Source organism: Notamacropus eugenii, chromosome 2, assembly GCF_028372415.1.
Source record: "Notamacropus eugenii isolate mMacEug1 chromosome 2, mMacEug1.pri_v2, whole genome shotgun sequence".
Lineage (NCBI taxonomy): Eukaryota > Metazoa > Chordata > Mammalia > Diprotodontia > Macropodidae > Notamacropus > Notamacropus eugenii.
In genome coordinates, this window is record NC_092873.1 from 459,074,800 (window position 1) to 459,094,637 (window position 19,838).

Below are 19,838 nucleotides of genomic sequence, written 5' to 3' on the forward strand. Positions count from 1 at the left end.
TGCTTATTGATGATGTTGATATTTATCAAAGTTATCTATTTATACATTCTTGGAATGGCAATAGGAGATGATATTGGCTACACCTACTCATCTCTTCTAATACCTGAATTAATAATTGTCATTTTTATTAGAAATGGTCAATGCAGGCAACTTTAAACACAGAAAAACAAAACTAGCTCAATAATACACAACCCCACCCCCTCAAAAAAATTAATGATGCAAAACACATGGAAACAAAAGCTCACAATATTTTATTACAAAAGAGGAAGAGCAGTGTGGGGAGAAAGTCAACAGCTCACCTGAACATAGAGTTCTCTGAGTTCATACTGAAATTTCTTGGGATCTGTGGTGATTGTTACTGGCCCAATTTCTAAGGAAAAAAGAATACAAAATAAGTTAATAAGAAACTTGTAGAGAACATCCAAAGACATATTAATTCTATGCCTTCAATCTATTTACTACTCAAATTACTGACTCATAAAATATATTAAGAAAAACATCAAAGACAAGCAGTAGTTTATAAATGTATATTTTAAGACCAATATAATTTCCCTCAGAAATGAAATTATAAGATGCTTCTCTCCACTTGCTTTAACATATTAGGGTATTAAATACCTTGCAAGATGGACACAGAGTGTTGAAAAAGACTGGAAAGCAACGGAACAATTTGCATTCTGTATGCAGCCAAAGTAATAAGTGGTATAAAAGGCATTTCCCTAATACATGATAAATGGAGGCACTATATTCTTTTAAGAATATAGTCTATGTTATGTTATGTTTATGTTATGCTATGCTATGTTACGTTATGTTATGCTGCATCGTGTTGTGTTGTTATGTTATGTTATGGCAGCTAGGTGGTACAATGGATAGAAAACTGGATCTGAAGTCAGGGAGATTCATCTTCATGTGTTCAAATCCTGTCTCAAACACTTACTAGACATGTGATCCGGGACGAGTTACTTAGCCATGTTTGCCTCAGTTTCCTCATCTGTAAAATGTGCTGGAGGAGGAAATGACAACCCCTTCTAATACCTTTGCCAAGAAAATCCCAAGTGGGGGTCACAAAGAGTCACACACAATTGAAAAACAACCAAACAACTACACAACAATGATTATGTTATTCAAATTAATATATAACAGGAAGACTCATATATCAGTCAATTGCCACCTAAAACATAAATTGGTCAGAATAATATCAACCTGCTTCCTATATTGTTGTATGATTCAGGAACATCCAAAAATAATACTGAGGCAACTGAAATGGAAATAGGAAAAGAATGGCAGTTTGGGCCTGCAAGGGCATTCTATACACAAAAGACTGGCCCTCCACTACAATGGAGAGGAGTGAGATAAACAGAGCAGCAAAGGACAGAAGCTTAGCCTTTACTATAATTATTATCTGTGACTCACTAGTGTACCTGTTAACAAAACAGGATAGGCTACCAGAAACAATTACATGCCTACGGCAACATACTTTTGGCATTTCTGAGAAATACAAGTATGAAGAGTTAACTCAGGTGTCATAAACCTTATTCCAGACAGTGAACAACTAACAGCAAAATCACTATATATCCTTCCCACTGTTTACTTTCATTCTAATTCTTCCAATGACAATCAATACCTGTGACTTTAATGCAGTCTTGGGCTATTTTACTCAGCCCTGCCCCCTACTTTGTCTCTTTGTTCATGAAGGTTTTGGACTTGGCCAGAATTACAACAGAGACTCTTCTTGCAGATTCAGCTTTATTCTCTGTTATTGTCTGAGCGTGGTAATGTATGTTAAAACTGGAAATCCCTCAACTACATGGAGATTCCAGAACTTCATTCCTTTCCCTTCTGGGGATATGTACTTTACTGGTCCTATCAGCCTGCTGGTTTAAGTAGAATAAAGATTCAACTTAAGCAATTAAATTAAGTCAAATCAAGAAGTATTTTTTAAGTATAGACTACACTGGGATAAACTGGAGATACGATGAAAGGCAAAACCAGCCTCTGCCCTCAAGGAGCTCACAATTTAAGAAGAGAGAGACCATGCAAACAACTGTGTATATCTTGGGAAAATTAAAGGTAATCAAAAGAGGGAAAAATCTAACATTAAGGATCATCAAGAAAGGATTCCTGCACAAGGTAGAATTTTAGTTAAAGACTTGAAGGAAGTCAGGGAAGCCAGAAGGCTAGAGAGGACAGAGTATTTCAGGCATGGGAAAACAATCAGTGAAAAATACACAGAATCAGGGGATCAAGATTTAAATGAGTGTTGTTTAAAGTTTTCCCCTATTGTCATGATTGCTATTCAAAGTTTCCCATTTTACTTATATTCAACTACTGCTGCAGATGAACAAGACACAATTCTTCACAAATGGATAGACAGTATTACAAAACAAATCAAGACTATTTTTTTTTCTAAATGGTCATTTAAATAAAAGAAATAGTATATCTCCAAAGTGAAATGAATTTTTAATTGGGAAAAAAACAGCAATTGAAAATGGAGTTAAAGGGTTTCCTCTTTTCTATATAATACCTTAAGCTCCATTTTCCTAGGTATTTATCAAATGGATTAAAGTCACCCCCCACCCCAACATGCTAGTCATTGTTCTCTTAATCTGAATTGTTGAATTGAACTTGAGAAAATAATGGGGGGAAAGTCATAATCAAGTATTTTTTTTTCCTGGCTCACTTGGCACGATTTATTTCCCTTCCTTCACTTCCTTTTTCCTTTGCAATAACAGAATCTGTGTTACTCACAATTTTCTTATTCTTGCTGTGTTTCCTTGATGATAGGGGAATATTTTGTGGTTGCCTGTTGGGAGCAGGATTGCAGAGAGCATTGGTTGCAGAAGTGGATCACGCTAAACTGCATATGGGCATTTTTTGATGTGTCTCTTACAACTTATTCAATGAACTCTCTTTCAAGTTAATGTTGCTAATTCATTGGCAAGACTCTTTTATCTTGTATTCTGATCTTTCTCCCCAAATGTATTAAAAGATTACACTAAAAAAAGTGGTTTTGAGTTATATCAAGAGCTACAACAACTGTAACCATACTATATATACATAGTAAGAAATACTAGATTCAGCAAGCATCTATTTAGTACCTGTTTGCTGTCCTAGCTGTTAAAGAAATAAAACAAAGACCAGGAAGTGCACTGAAGCCATTTACTATAGAATAACCAGTCAATTGGCAAGAATTCACTCAGTGTCCTTTCTAGGATTCTTGGAAGATACTAAACTATATGAGGCACCCCATATGAATTTTAAGGAACTTATAACCTTATTGGAGAAAGATATATAGGCAAATGAAAGCTAGTAAGCAATAATTATAAGTCATTATATGTCATATAGAAGTAGGCGAGATCATTATGTGAAGAGTGGTTAGATACAGCATTCATGAAGAAAGAGAGGCAGGTTAGGTCAGTAAAAAGATCTGAATTCATGTCTTAGTTCTTCCATTTGGAAGCACAGAATCACAGAACTCTAGGGAAAAGGGGGAAGTGGGGACACAGACCAGGCTTCTCCTTTTACAAATGAGCAAACTAAAGCAGAAAACAGGTGAAATGATTGTTCCAGGGTCCTACAGCTAATCCAATATTTCTAAGCCTCACTTTCCTCATCTACAAAATGGAGATAATACTTCTCCTACTTCCCTCCCCAGGTTATTGTAGAGGTGGGGAGAAGTGCTTTGTAAAACTAGAAGTTTCACATAAATGTGTGTTGCTATTATAATGGAAATAAGGAAGGGGAGGAGGAAAATATACAAAAGGAGGCACATGGGAATATCTAACACAGTGAGTAGAATAGCCCATCCAGAAAGGGCTGTTCAATGAGAAGAAGTTTTGGAATATAATTGAAAAATAGATTAAGACCTTTTAGGAAGTGGAACCAAAATGGTTAAGTAAAAGCAGGGATTCACTTGAACTCTCCAAAATTCTCCTCCAGACAACTTATAAATAATGCCTCACAATAAATTCTGGGGCTGCAGAACTAATAAAATGAAGGAGTGAAACAAATTTTCAGCCCAAGATAACTTAAGAGGCTGTCAGTAAAGGTCTGTCTCACTGGAGGAGGAGTAGAGGGCACCGTAACACAGGCCACATCCTGACAAGTCAACAGCAGGCTTTGGTGGAAGCTTAATTGGCAGTGGTGACTTTTAGAGCTCCCAGACCACAGACAGTAAGTTGGCCAGACAACTGGTAAGAAGGAGATTATAGGGGGATGTTTTACTGACACTGGGTGTAGGCCTCTGTTCTAGTGCCCATATGAACTAGAGCATTTGGCCCTAGGGGAATCAGTATCTAACCACAGTTCCAAGCAGAAAATAGTGCTTTAGGCAACTCACAGAGCACAGGCCAGGAGAGCAGTAATCACACCTCTCCTTAGATATTGCCACTTTGGAAGAACTGAAAAATTACAGACTCCCAGAATTAGCTCTGAAAGCAGCAGCATCAAAGAACCTGAAGCTTGGGACAGTGCATCCTATGGTTCACGAACATAGTCCAACTTTAACATACAGTCAAAAGTCAAGAAATAGGCTAGAAAAATGAGCAAACAACAAAAAAAGAACTTGACAACAGAAAATTGCTATGGTGGCAGGGGAGAGCAAAACACAAACTTAGAAGAAAACAAAAAAGTCAAAACTGCTACCTCCAAAGAAAAGAATGTGATCTGGTCTCAAGCCCAAAAAAAGAATTCCTAAAAGAGCTCAAGAAGGATTTGAAAAGACGGGTAAGAGAGGTGGAAGAAAATTTGGGGGGAAATGAAAGAAAAATAATGAAAAAAGAGTCAATTGGTAAAGGAGGCACAAAAAATACTGAAGAAAATGACAACTTAAAAAGCAGAATAAACCAAACAGTAAAAGAGACACTAAAATCCACTGAATTGGCCATGTGGAAAAAGATGTACAAAAATTCACTGCAGAAAAGAACTTCTTAAAAAGTAGAATTGGTCAAATGAAAAAGGAGCTACAAGAGTTCACTGAAGAAAATAATTTCTTAAAAATAGAACTGGGCAACTGAAAACTAATGACTCCATGAGACAGCAAGAACAATAAAACAAAATCAAAAGAATGAAAAACTAGAATAAAATGGGAAACATTTCACTGGAAAAACAACTCATCTGGAAAATAGATCCAAGAGAGATAATTTAAGAATTATTGGACTTCTCAAAAGCCATGATAAAAAAAGTCATCATCTTTTAAGAAATCATCAAGGAAAACAGCCCTGACATTTGAGAACCAGCAGTTAAAAAATAGAAAATAAAAGAATCCATTGATCACCTCCTGAAAAAGATCCCAAAATGAAAACTCTAAGGAATATTATAGCCAAATTCCAGAGCTTCCAGGTCAAGAAAAGAATACTTGAAGCAGCCAGAAAGAGACAATTCAAATATTGTAGAGTCTCAGTCAAGATTAGACAAGATTTAGCTGATTCTACCTGAAAGGATCAAAGGTCTTGGAATATGATATTCTGAAGGACAAAGAAGCTAGAATTACAACCAAGATTCATTTTACCCATCAAAACTGTGTATAATCCTTACAGTGGAAGACTAGATATTTAACAAAATGGAGGACTCTCAAGCATTTCTGATGAAAAGACAGAACTGAATAGAGAAATTTGACTTTCAAGTATAAGGCTTCAGAGAAGCATAAAAAAGTAAACAGGAAAGAAAAATCAAGAGAGTTAAACTGACTACATTCCTACATTGGAAGATGATACTTATAAGTCCTAAGAACTTTGTGATTATTAAAGCAGTCAGAAAGAGTATACACAGAGGACACAGGTATGAATGGATTGTGATGTGATGATATCCAAAAAAATGCAATTAAGGGGTGAGAAAGAGGAATGCCCTGGAAGAGAGAGTATAATGGGGTGAAATATCTCATATAAAAGAGACACAAAGATCTTTTACAGTGGAGGATAAAATAGGGGTAGCAGGGAATGCTTGAACCTTACTCTCATTGTAATTGACTCAAAGAAGAGTTAAAATACACATTCATTTGGGTATAGAAATCTATCTTATCATTATGTTTGTCCTTCACTCTTGAAGAGGACCATGACATCAAGATAATGACATGACTTGCAGTTGACTTTGATTTGAGTGAGGGAGGGCTGTACAAGGTCACCAACTTCACTATCTTCTCCTGAGCCATTTGAGTCCAGTGGCCTGATATTGATCAGGATAGCTGGAGATGGCTCAGAATGCAATGTGAAGCTTGGCCCTTACAGGCTAAGGTCTTGCATTCTCACTTTGAATGAGATACACCCATTCAATGAATAGGCTTCTTTAAGTAGTTGTTCAAGGGATGGCCCCTTTAATAAAAAAATAGAAAATAAGACTGGGAGGAGAAGACCCTCAGGGTTCCTGAGCAAAAGAGAGACAATTATTAAAAAATAAAAAAAAACTACTGAAAATAGTCCAGTATAAGATCACTAACAAGATCCTAGGATTAAAAATGTCAAGGTTTTCAAAAGCTTTTGAGCCAGACACCTGCTGAGAATGTAGGCGAAACAGAGGCCTAGGGAGCTTCTGGGACCTGTATGTAATCACCTTCAGGTTCCCAGATCTAGAGTTAACAAGGTCTTAAGAACATTTATACTTGAGGGCTTTCACTGGACTCTGTCTGAACCAGGGGCCTAGAGAGCTGTGGGAACCATTTTTTGATCACTGAAAGGGTCCAAGGATTAAAAATGAGAAATCTTTCAGAGACTTTGGAGTCCAAGCACTTCATGTGATTCTAAAGGAAAGTGAGTGCTAGAGAGCTGAATTGAGCAGTTCCAGATCCCTAAGAAGGTCCTAGGATTAAAAATGTCAAGACCTTCAAAGGATTTAAAGCCAGAACCCTATATAATGAAAGGAGAAACAGAAGCCTAGGGAGCTTCAGGAGCCTGTAGGTGATCTCCCACAATTCCTACACCTAGAGGTAAGAAGGCCTTAAGACCATTTACACTACAAGCCCCTCCCAGGTATCTATCTGAAAGTGAGGCCTAGTGAGTCAAATGGCCGTTGCAAGATCAGTCAGGCAGGTCTAAGGAATAAACACAACTAGTCCTTCAGAGGCCTTAGAGTTCAAGCACTTCATGTGACTCTACAGAAAACTGAGTCCTAGAGAGCTGGATAGACAAGTGTAAGATCACTCCCAAGCTCCTAGGATGAAAAATATCAAGGCATTCAATAGCTTTAGAGCCAAATCCACTGCTGTGACTATAGGAGGGAACATGAGGACAAGGGAGCTTGAGGGACCTGAATGGTATCACCTATAGGTTCTTAAGCCTAGAGCTATTAGGACCTTAAGAGCACTTATACTAGAGGTCCCTCCATGGACACAGCCTGAAACTGAGGCCTAAGGGTGGAGTCAAGATGGCAAAGTAGAAGGATGGACATGCTCTAGCTCTCTCCCCATCATCCATAAAATACCTGTAAAAAATGACTCTAAATAAATTCTCAAGCAGCAGAAACCCCAAAATGAGAGAGTGAAACAGGTTTTCAGCTGAAGACAATCTGAAAGTCCAATAGAAAAATCTATCATACCGGACTTGGAGAGGGGTACAGCCAAGCCTGGGCCATGTGACACAGACCAGATTGGAGCAGGCTTCAGGGCGTGAATCATGGGTAGCAGCCGTGGTTCCCAGATTTCTCAACCCACAAACTCCAAAGACAGCTTCAAAGGTCAATAAGAGCTTTTTCACCTTGGTGAGAGGAGAGTGGGTTAGCCCCAGGACCGGCCCCAGGGCAGCCAAACTACTAAGATAGGAGTGTCCACTTTGGGAACCCTCAGCCTAAATCATCTTATCATACATGAAAGTAGGAAAGGAAGGGGATAAGAGAAAGGGACAGATGATAGAAGAGATGGAAGATTAGGAGAGGGTGGTCAGACACAAAACACTTTTGAGGAGGGATGGGATGAAAGAAGAAAAAGAAAGAAATGTGGAAAAACAGGATGGAGGGAAATACCTAGTAATCATAACTACAAAAAAAAATTACATCATATTTCTAAGATTAAGGCTTCATTCCTCAAATACACAGAACACTGAATCAAATTTATAATGGTAATCCCCCAGTTGACCAATGGTCAAAGGATATGAACAGGCAGTTTTCAGACAAAGAAAACAAAGCTATCTATTGTCATGTGAAAAAAATGATCTAAATCACTACTAATTAGAAAAGTGTAAATTAAAACAACTCTGGTCTACCACATCACTTATCAGATTGACTAATGTGACAGAAGAGGAAAATGAGAAATGTTGGAGGGGATACGGGAAAATTGAGACACTAAAGTACTGTTGCTGGAATTGTAAAATGACCCAACTGTTCTGGAGGGCAATTTGGAACTATGCCAAAAGGCTATAAAATCATGCATACCCTTTGATCTAGGAATACCACTACTAGGTCTATATCCCAAAGAGTTTTTTGAAAGGAAAAAGACCTATATGTACTATATGAATATATAATACACACACATATATTGTACATATATGTATGTGTGCATACATGTGTGTACATATACGTATGTATACATATATGTGCATGTACATATATGTGTGTATACACACATACATATGTGCATGTACATATGTGTATATAGTAGCTCTTTTTGTGGTTGTAAAGAATTGATAATTGAGGAGATTCCCATCAATTGAGGAATGGCTGAACAAGTTGTGGTATATGATTGTGATGGTATATTAATGTGCTATGAAATGGCAACTAATGATAAGAAGAATGCTTTCAGAAAATATTAGAAAGACTTAGGTGAACTGATACAAAGAGAAATGCAAACAGAACCAGGACAACACTGTAACAGCAATACTGTGTAATGATCAAATATGAAAGACTTAGCTATTCTCAGTGATGTAATGATCTAAGACAATTCTAAAGGACTTACGATGAAAAAATTCAATCCATGTCCAGAAAAAGAACTAATAGAGCCTAAATGCATATTGAAATATACTTTCTTTTTTTACTTTATTTTTCTTGAGGGTTTTTTTTCGGATCTCTATTTTCTTTCACAACATGACCAATATGGAAATATCTTTTGTATGACTGTACATGTATAACGTATATCACATTGCTTGCCTTCTTCAATGTAAGGGTAAGGGAAGAAGGGAACTCTAAATTTTAAAAAATGTTAAAAACTGTTTTTATATGTAATTTGAAAAATAAATAAAAGATCATTCTGTATAAGCCTGCACCTTTTACCTATACATCAATAACTTTTTAATTTATATGCATTTGGGTTAAATTTTACCCTTCTTCTGCCACTGTGACCCTGGGAAGTCAACCCCCACCCCTGACTATGTCACTTTTTTCTAATGCTAAGACATTTCACACACGCTTCTCACATCTAACTGGGAACTGAATACTACATGTGCACAAAGTCATAATTGAAAGGAATTATTTCACACCTCTATATCTATCCATCAATCTAAGAAACAAAAGTGAAACTTAGAAGGGATAAAATTATTTTAAAAGGGAGATAATAACTAGTTTTCATTTTTTTCTTAATTCTCTTTTTGTTTATCTTTTGGACTTCTCAGAGACTATTATTTTGTTGGGCAAGAAAATATGAAGGCTATTTATTTTGAAAACTATGTTCTCAAACTAAGAGAAAATTATAGTACGGTGGACAGAGAGCTGGTGTTGCAGTAGGAAGAACTATATTCAATTTCTCCCCCTGACACCCTGGTTGTATGATCATGCACAAGTGATAACCTCTCCAAGACAACTCTCTAAGACTAAGCTGTAGAGAAGGTGCCAACTTGCATTGATAGAGGGAGTCTCCCCCTTCCAGGAAATCACCAGACTAGTCCCTATCTCTATCCTTACATAGTTATTATCTTTGGCAATCTTTATAGCCTAAGGACCATGTCTATGGTCTGTGACTACAGGAGGAATAAAATCAAATGAGATTTTACTCTGAATTTTTCACTTTTTACTCAGCTGACATCCTAGAGCATAACTGGCATGTGCTTTCTCAGCAGCTAAAGAATGCATTACCAGTCATCATTTTATATATAACAATGAGGCAAAGAAAAGTAGATGTGGCATTCATCACCTGGTATATCCAAATCAAATTGGCAGACAGAACTTGAGTTCAGAAAGCAATATTTCCTACAGTGTCCTTTTGTAGTGAAAACACAAAATAGCAAACACAGATTATAAAAATCAAGGATATTTAACAAAAATCAAACCATAATTAACACATCTACATTCTTCATTATCACCTTAAAATTTTAGCAGGAAAAAGTATCAATTTTTATAAATAAAACTTGACATTTGAAAAGGGAACTGGGATATCTCAACATCTTTTAAAGTTCTTCAGAATTCAACATATGTAAAACATTACAAAATATTTTCTCAGTAATATTATTAAATCCCATGTCTGTTTCCCTCTATGACCCAAATGAGCTCAAACTACACTTACTTCTTTTGAACATGATCATTATTTCCCACACACATCCTCTTAGCTTTCCTCAGTTCTCATTTTGTTATATAAAAAAAAAATTGCTGCTGTCCAGCACTAATGCTCAAGGAGAAATTGTCTGCATTTAATCTACTAGAACAGGACTTGTTTCCTGACATTGACTTAAACCTGAGCCAAGTATATCTCAGAACTCATTTAACAGAGAATAGTCAGACTCACAATAGAGCAAGCAATTTTCATGACTACTGAAACACTCTCAATGACTGTTTTGGCAAGGAAGCAATGCTCTTGGTTTGTATCACAAAAATATGTTCAAAGATATGTTAACATATATGACTCTATCTAATATTTAATCTAATGAAAATGTGTTCTACCACCCAAAAAGATTACTTATGTTGACACAGAGCTATATGATAACCCTAAACATACACACTCATCCAAATTAGAGACTGTGAGATAACCGTGAAAGGATCATTTCACTTCATGGGTCACTTACATAGGATATGGTAACAATCAAGAACATGAATTCAATAATTGCACCTTGCTATTTCGAACAGGAAGTAAAGAAGAATGCCTTAATAACTGTAAAACAGACTTTAAGGCAGGATGTTACCACTTAGGTAGGTCATTGGCCAGGACAAACACTGTTCTCACAATAAAAGATTTTGAGACTTTTAATGGCAAAAAAAAAATAACTCCATTTTATATTTTACACCAAAGATGAAATTTTAAGGACCAAAACTATCTCCAGTTAGGAAAAACCATTTCCTCAAAGCAAAGGACTCTTAACATCTTCTTCATACCTCCTGTTTGTGTTGGGCAAAAAGTTTTCTAATATAATCCAAGGGGGAAAAAAACAACATAGAAAATTAAGTAGTGTACACATAGAGCAGTACTCTAATTAGAGGAAAGACTTCCATGTCAATCTTTTAATAGTTCATAGTAAGCATGAATAATATTCAAACCAAATCCAAAAATGACCTGAGATATAGAAAAGGGGAAAAAAAGTTGTTGAAACAGATGACAAAAAATGGAGAAGTAGAATTAAGGATCTGCTTGGATTGGGTATTGCCAAAATGAGTTGAAACCAAGTCCTGTGGAAAAAGTTGTCTTACTTCCTTTAAAGATTAATGGATTGGAATATGAACTGGGTCCTGTTGGTTTTCAAAACAACTAAAAGAGTTCATGCACTCAGAGGCAGAAAAGAAGGCAGAGTAGAAGGAGAGACCTGACTGAGCTCTCCGCTCAAGCCCCTCAAAATACCTGTAAAAGTGTCTCTGAACAAGTTCTAGAGTAGCAGAAGCCATAAAATGACAAAGTGAAACAGATTTCCAGTATAAGACAATCTGGAAAGCTGACAGAAAGAGTCTACGGCACTGGGCTCAGAGCAAAGCACAACCCAGCTTGGGCTGTGCTGGCACAGACTGGACTAGAGTAGGCCTTAGGGTGCTGAATCACTAGCAGCTGAAGCTGTTTCCAGACTTCTCAATCCACAAAGACCAAAAACAGCTTCAAAGGTCAGTGGGAAAGCTTTTTCATCTGGATGAGAGAGGAACATTGTCTGGCCTTGACTCCAGCCTCAGCGGGGGAATCAAGCAGCTGATCTGGGTTGTAGACCTAGATGGTGATCCTGGGGTGAGGAGGAGCACTGGCATGACAGAGCTGGTAGTGACTGTGGAGAGAGAATACTATTCACATATCCAGAGCAAAAAAGAGTGCTTGTGGTTGCTCACAAACCAGAGTACAGGCCAGGAGAGGAGTAAACACCTCTTCTTTGAACATATCACTTTGGAGGAACTGAGGTTTTACAGGTCCCAGAGATATCTCTGAAAACAGCTGCATAAAACCCCTGAAACTTGTAGCAGTACACCCTCTACCTAACAACAAGCTCAAAAGTCAAGTACTTGGCTGGGGAAATGAACAAAAAAGTGAGGAAAATAAGACTGTAGAAGGTTACTTTCTTGGTGAAAAGCTGTTTTCTTATGACAAGGAAGATCAAAGTATCCAACCAGAGGAAGATCAAAGCATACAACCAGAGGAAGACAGCAAAGGTCAAGGCTCCTATACCCAAACCTTCCAAGAAAAATATTGAAATGGTCTCAAGCCATGGAAGAGCTCAAAAAGGATTTTGAAAATCAAGTAAGAGAAGTAAAGGGAAAATTGGGAAGAGAAATGAAAATGATGCAAGAAAATCATGAAAAGTAAGTCAACAGCTTCCTAAGGAGCCTCAAAAAATGCAGAAGAAAATAACACTTTAAAAGACAGACTAATGCAAATGGCAAAAGAGGTCCAAAAAACCAATGAGGAGAAGAATGCCTTAAAAAGCAGAATTGGCCAAATAGAAAAGGAGGTCCAAAGGTTCAGTGAAAAAAATAATTCCTTCAGAATTAGAATGGAGCAAATGGAAATGAATGATTTCATGAGAAATCAAGAAATTATGAAACAAAACCAAAAGAATGAAAAAATAGAAGATAATGTGAAATATCTCATTGGTAAAACTACTGACCTGGAAAATAGATCCAGGAGAGATATTTTCAAAATTATTTGGTCTACCTGAAAACCATGATCAAAAAAAGAGCCAAGATATCATTTTTCAAGAAATTATGAAGGAAAACTGCCCTGTTATTCTAGAACCAGAGAGTAAAATAGCAATGGAAAGAGTCCACTGATCACCTCCTAAAAGAGATCCCAAAAGGAAAACTCCTACAAATATTGTAGCCAAATCCCAGAGTCAAGGAGAAAATATTATAAGCAACCAGAAAGAAACAATTCAAGAACTGTGGAAACATAATCAGGATAACACAGCATTTAGCAATTTCTACTCTAAGAGATTGGAGGGCTCAAAATATGATATTCCAGAAGTCAAAGGAGCTAGGATTAAAACAAATAATCACCTACACAGCAAAACTGAGTATAATACTTCAGGGGAAAAAATGGAATCTCAATAAAATAGAAGATACTAAGCATTCTTGTTGCAAAAACCTGAGCTGAATAGAGAATTTGACTTTTAAAAACAAGAATCAAGAGAAATCTGAAAAGGTAAACAGAAAAGAGAAGCCATAAGGGACTCATTAAAGTTTAACCTATTTGCATTCCTACATGGAAAGATGATATTTGTAACTCATGAGACTTTTCTCAGCATTAATGTAGTAGGAACTTATATATCTGTGTGTGTATATGCATGTGTGTGTGTATATGTATATATACACACATATATGTATATATAATTACATATTATATATACATACATTTATATATACACACATGTGTGTATTATATATGTGTAGGTATATGTATACATATGTATGTATGTGTATATTTCTGTAGGTATGTATGTTTGTGTGTGTGTGTATGAGTATGTATGTATAGAGAGAGAGGGCAGAGAGTGAGCTGAATATAAAGGGAGGATACCTAAAAAATAAAATTAAGTGTTGAGAGGAATGTACTGGAAGAAAGAGAAATGGAGAGGTAGAATGTAGTAAATTATCTCATATAAAAAGAACAAAAAGAGCTTTTACAAGGGGGAAAAGTGAAAGGGAATAGGGATAGGAGAGGGACAATAATAGAAGGGATGGCAAATTGGAGTAAGGGACAATCAGAAGCCAACACTGCTGTGGAGGGACAGGTCAAAGGAGAGGATGGAATAAATGGAAGGTAGGACAGGACAGAGGTAAATGTGGTTAGTCTTTTACAACATGACTGTTATGGAAGCGTTTTGCATGGCTACATATGTGTGATCTATATCTAATTGCTTGCTTTCTCAATGAATGTGGGTGAGGAGGGTGGAAAGGAGAGAATATAGAATTCAAAGCTTTAAAAATGAATGTTAAAAATTGTTTTTTGCATGCAACTGGGAATAAGTTGTACATGGAATGTGGTACAGAAATCTATCTTGTCCTACAAGAAAATGGAGGGGAGGGAGATGGAAGATGGGAGTGTGATGGAAGGGAGGGCAGATTGGGAAAAGGGGTCAATGGGGTACATGCTGTCCAGGGGTGGGAGAAGGGGAGAGATGGGGAGAAAATTTGGAAATGAAAATCTTGTGGAAGTGAATGATGAAAACTGAAAATAAACAAATTATTTTTTTAAAAAAGAGTTCATGTACTCCTCTTAACTGATTTCCAGAGTAAAGGAAATACTAAGGTCCAAAGAAACCTTGTAATCCCTCGTATCTCTAGAGTAGAAAATGCGGAGGCGGATAGAATTTGATAGTGGATGGAGAGAGCCACGCAAAACCTAAATAGTAGTAACTGGAGATTTCTTCCATTATTTTTCCACTTTTTGACAACAACAACAAACACATTACATAAGGGCAAAGTAGACTAGACAGCTTTTTATCCCACAATCATCCTGGCTGCAAAATTCAATTACACAGAATTTTCCAATACAGTGGTATCAAACTTAACTAGAAATGGGCACCATTAAACCATCCATAAAGATCCCTGTGGGTTGCATACTGATTTAGAAAACCACATATTAACATTATCTAATTTTTATCATACTTTCATTTTTTCCCCTTTTTTTCTACTTTTGTTTATTTAATATGAGTTAAGCTTTACTGGGCTGCATATCTGATGCACAAGCAGAGGTTATAAAAATGAGCTAGAAAAACCAGTACCAGCAATATTTGTATTTGGTTCCAAAGAAACATCTATAGGGCATAAAGGTATACATTGTCAAGAAACACGTGCTTTTTAAAAAGATGCAATGAGAAAGAGTTGAGATTGATTAACCCATCTAATAGGGCAAACCTAACACATTTTCATTAATTCCTTAAAAAAAAATTCCTTAAAGAAAATACAATGTGGTCAAATACAAATTTTATTTTATTTTTAATCTGCTATATTTTCCTCTAATACTGCACTCTTTTATACCCTTGGTAATTAATATATTTCACGATATTTTTGCTATGATAGTCATAAAGGAACAAAGGAAGTGTATTTAAGCTTTAATAGATATTTGGAGAGATTAAGTAACTTCCTGATGATTATTTTTTTAAAATACTGAACAGAGGGAAGATTCTGAAAGTCTCCTCAGGCAGAAATAATTCTTCTTTCCTTAGACTTAACACAGCATTTTGCACATCTCTTTGAACTTCTATCTTGCTATATAATTACTGTACATTTATATATGTGTCATGTAACTCATCTTTTCTAAAAGGACAGAAGCCATGAAATTAAAATTGAATCTTTCCTAGCATTTATCCCAATGCTCTGAACATAATACATTGTTCACACATGATGGAGTCAAATCGTCAGCTTTCTAAAAATGAGTCATTTTCAGGAAGTCACAAAGGATACCTCTATAAGACTTTCATATAATGCAAAGCTGGGAGGGATAATAAGCATGTTGGAGAATAGGTTCAAGCTCTAAAATAATTTTAGCAGGCTGAAACAATGGATGACGCTTATTAGAAAGAACTCTAAAACCCAAAACTTGGGTTTATAAAATACTAGTTTCTAATGTGTTTATGAAGTAAAAACAAAGCACTGGTCAAAAACTGGTTCCAGGTTAAGAGGCAAAATTAACTTATTTCTCTACCTTCTCTTATCAAAATGGCAGCTTTGGCTGCCAGGCCATTTTCCAATAAATTTCATATTGCTGTCATGTAAATTTTCTAATTAATAATTTTTAAAACAATTTAAAACACATTAGCAAGTCTGAGCTCACCCAGAAGAGACCATTTAAGATGGCAAGAAGATATTTAAATAACACTAAATAGGATTTGCTTGGAAGAATTGACCACATTTTTTGAAAAGAGAATTAAACTTTTCTTTGACTCCCAAGAAAGATCTAAGACTACCTAATGCAAATTACAGAGAAATAGATTTTAACTCATTACAAGAGAAACTTTCTAACAATTATAGGATTGGCCCCTGCCCACCAAAAGGAATTTGCCATGGAAATCTGTAAGCAAAGACAAAATTGTTCTGGAAACTCAAGTTTCAAATGAAGGTTAAACTGAACTCTGGGGCTACTTGCAACTCTATAAAGTTCTATCATTCTATGATAAGGGCAAAATCAGTATGATAGGAAGGATAGCCATGAGGCATTGAAAGCAACAGAAGGGACTAGGCTACAATCAGCTAAAGCAACTTCTCTTATTCAGGGTATCCATGATTCTGCAGAAATTCACATCATTCTGGCACTTTTCCTTTATAATGACAAAGACATGTTTCATTTGACCACAAGTGAAAAAGAAGCCGTGCAATGAATATCGCATGATCACACAAGGATTTTGAGGTTGCGCTTGTGAATGCCTAGCTCTGTGTGGTCATTAACTTGTTTATCATAGTCTCTAGAAAAAGGATAAGAATATTTCTCAGTATTGCAAAATAGAACAAGTATAACTTGGAATTGAAAGAGTTATCTATTCATGTTGCTCAGTGAAGTCTTTGAAGTCTGCTAACATCTCATCAATGCAGTCCCTGTCTTAACAAGTTCTGTTTAAGTTCTCACTCATGGAAGAGAGAGGACTTCACTCATTTTCTTTTTCTCATCTCCTCCCTTCTGTCAGACTTCTTTCCACACCCTTCCTTGACAATATCATCTTCTTTTATCTTTAATCACATCCCCAGAAATTTATCAACTTGATCAAAGGCAATGAAGTTCTCATCCAATCTCAAAAATGGGAAAGTCTCAGGAAATATATAGTCCAATCTATACAAGAAAAAGAACTCCAACAACAATATATCTGAAAAGTTGTCATCCAATTTTTGTTTCATAAAGGATTAGATTATACCCACTGCTTCCCAAGGGGGCCCATCTTGCTTTTGAATAGCCCTAATTGTTAGACAGTTTTTTCTTACATTGAGACTAAATCTGCTTGTCTGAAATTTCTACCTATTGATCCCAGTTCTGAAATTTCTATCTGTTGTTCTCAGTTCTACACTGTAGGGCAAAGTCTAATTCTTTTTCCACATGATGACCTTCAAAAATTTGAAGGCAGCTTTATCATCATCACTCCCGCCTCCACCACCAAGTCACCACCAAAACAACCTCAATTAGTTCAACCAACTTTATTTTGTCATGATATTAACATATATCTCTATCCTGGACACTGTCTTCTGGGGAATCTAGCTCTTCAATGTGCTTTCTGAAAATATGGTCCCCATAACTGACTATAATGGTCTTGATACAGTCTGGCCAGGGCAGAGTATAGTACAATGATCACCAATCTATACTCTTCTTGATATACCCTCAAATCACATAAGTCCATTCATTTCTACTGACTATAATCTACCAAGACCTCTAGACATTTTCCACACAAACTATAAAGAAGGCATGCCATACAAGTTGCCTCAAAAATAATCAAAGTTCTTGAGAAAAGAGATTAACAACATTTTTTTTGCCTCTGTATTCCCAGTGCCTGGTGCAGTGTCTGGTACATGGAAGATGTTTAACAAATGTTTGTTGATTGACTGAATGGGTTGGCAGATTTTCCCTGGTTTGTTAAGATAAAGTCTATCAAATGTTCTGGGAATATACCAGTTGTAATTTCACCAACATCTGTCTTTATAACTAAAACAAGTATGTTTACAAACAACTGCATGCATATACTGTAGATTTGGCTGATAGTACCTGGTTCTCTTGCTTCCCATTGTGAGATTTCTTGTGCTGGCAACTACCTCAGTAATTTTTATGAACTCAAATTGTTCTACCAAATCAGTCAGGATGGCGAATTTGTTTTGAATGCTACCTCTCCAGAAAATGAATGGTTCCCTGGACAAGAAATTCTGCCAAATGCTACCCCCCACCTCCTGAATCCATTCCCAGTCTCAGCTTTTAGAATTCTGTACTTAGAACATACACCATAAACATTAATTAATAACAGATGTAACCAATAGAATTTTCCAAGAAAACTGAAATATTGGTATGGTGAAAGAATCAGAGAATTTCACAGTTAGAAGGAACCTCAGCAGTTATGCAGTCTAGCTCATATCCAATTAAGAATCCCCATTACAATCTAGCAAACAGTCCCCCAGCTTCTGCTCAACTTTTAATGAGGGGTAACCTACTATCTCCTATGGCAGGCTTTTCCACTTTTGGATACCTCTAATTGTTTTAAGGTTTTCCTGGCATTAAGCCTAGGCCATTCTCTTGGCAACTTCAACAATTTGAGAGCTGGAAGGAACATAAGCAGCCATCCAGTCCAAATCATACACAAAAGGAATACCCACTACAGTAGATAGCCAATTCAGCCTCTTCTTGAAGACTTCCAAAAATGTAACCCACAACCTCTCAAGGCAACTTATTACACTTCTGAGCAATTCTACAGAAGAGCTTTCTGACATCAAGTCCAAACTAGGCTGTGTGAAACTCCCACCTATTGTATCTGCCCTCCATGCCCAAACTGAACAAGCTGAATCCTCTTCCACATGGAGGCCATTCAAATTCTTGGGACTGGCTATCCTGTCTTCCCTGAGTCAGAATTTGCTTCTCTAGGTGAAACATTCAAATTCTTTCAACAGATTCTCAAATGAGATGGATCCAAGACACTTTAGCATCATGGTTGACTTACTCAGGACACTACACTCCTAAATTTATTTTGTCTCAAAACTGTAGAATCCATACTTAAGATGTAATCTGACAAGAACGGGATACAATAGGATGATCATGCCCCTATTCCTGATAGCTACACCTCTCTTACTTTACTCAAAGATCACATTCATTTGTTTGTTTGTTTTTTCCGAGGAACATGTTCTATTATACTCCAGACTGAAATTGAGCTTTCAATCCACTTAGAATCTCTTTTTCAAGAATCAAACACGTTTTCCCCATCTTATATTTATGAAGTTGATTTTTTATTCCTATTATAAGATCTTATATCCTTATTGAACTGCATTTTACTGGATTTTTTCCAGTGCCCTAGACTCTCAAGATCTTTTGGGACTCTGGTTCTGTATTCTGTATATTGGCTATACATCCCCCTTTTATGCCATCTGCACATTTGATGAGCATGCCATTTATGCCTTTAGCCAAGTCACTGATAAGAAGTGTTGAATAGTATAGGATCAAGCAAAGAATAAACCTTCTACCCATTGCCCCTTGTGATGTTCTCTGAGACCAAAAAAGAATCAATATAATCTCTCATCCATATGATAACCCTTGAAGTTCTTAAAGACAGATATTATATCTCCCTTAATCTTCTCAAGTGATACATTTCCTGCTTCTTCAAATTATCTTCATAAGAAATGAATTCAAATCTTTCTATACCAATAGAGAACAAGGTCCAGATATTCAAATGTCATGCTCAGATATTATCTGAATAAGTTTCTCACTTCCCAAATCAGTTTTTCTTCCCATAATTTTCTCTCCCCTTATTTTCATTTGTTAAAAGTGTTGAAAACATAGCCTGTGCCAAAGATTTTACTCATAATGTATGAGGCTATTTGATAAGATTCATTAAAAAAATCAATGAATA

The 19,838-nt window shown here is 36.3% G+C and overlaps 1 protein-coding gene across 3 annotated transcripts in view; it reads right to left on the reverse strand.

The window, feature by feature from the left end:
- HMCN1 (hemicentin 1) overlaps nucleotides 1–19,838 on the reverse strand; it is a 487,951-nt gene that overhangs the window by 386,176 nt on the left and 81,937 nt on the right. For all 3 annotated transcript variants that reach the window (XM_072648379.1, XM_072648380.1, XM_072648381.1), the window contains exon 2: nucleotides 300–370. In XM_072648379.1, the coding sequence (XP_072504480.1) occupies nucleotides 300–370 (71 nt within the window). The remainder of the gene's footprint in view (nucleotides 1–299; nucleotides 371–19,838) is intronic.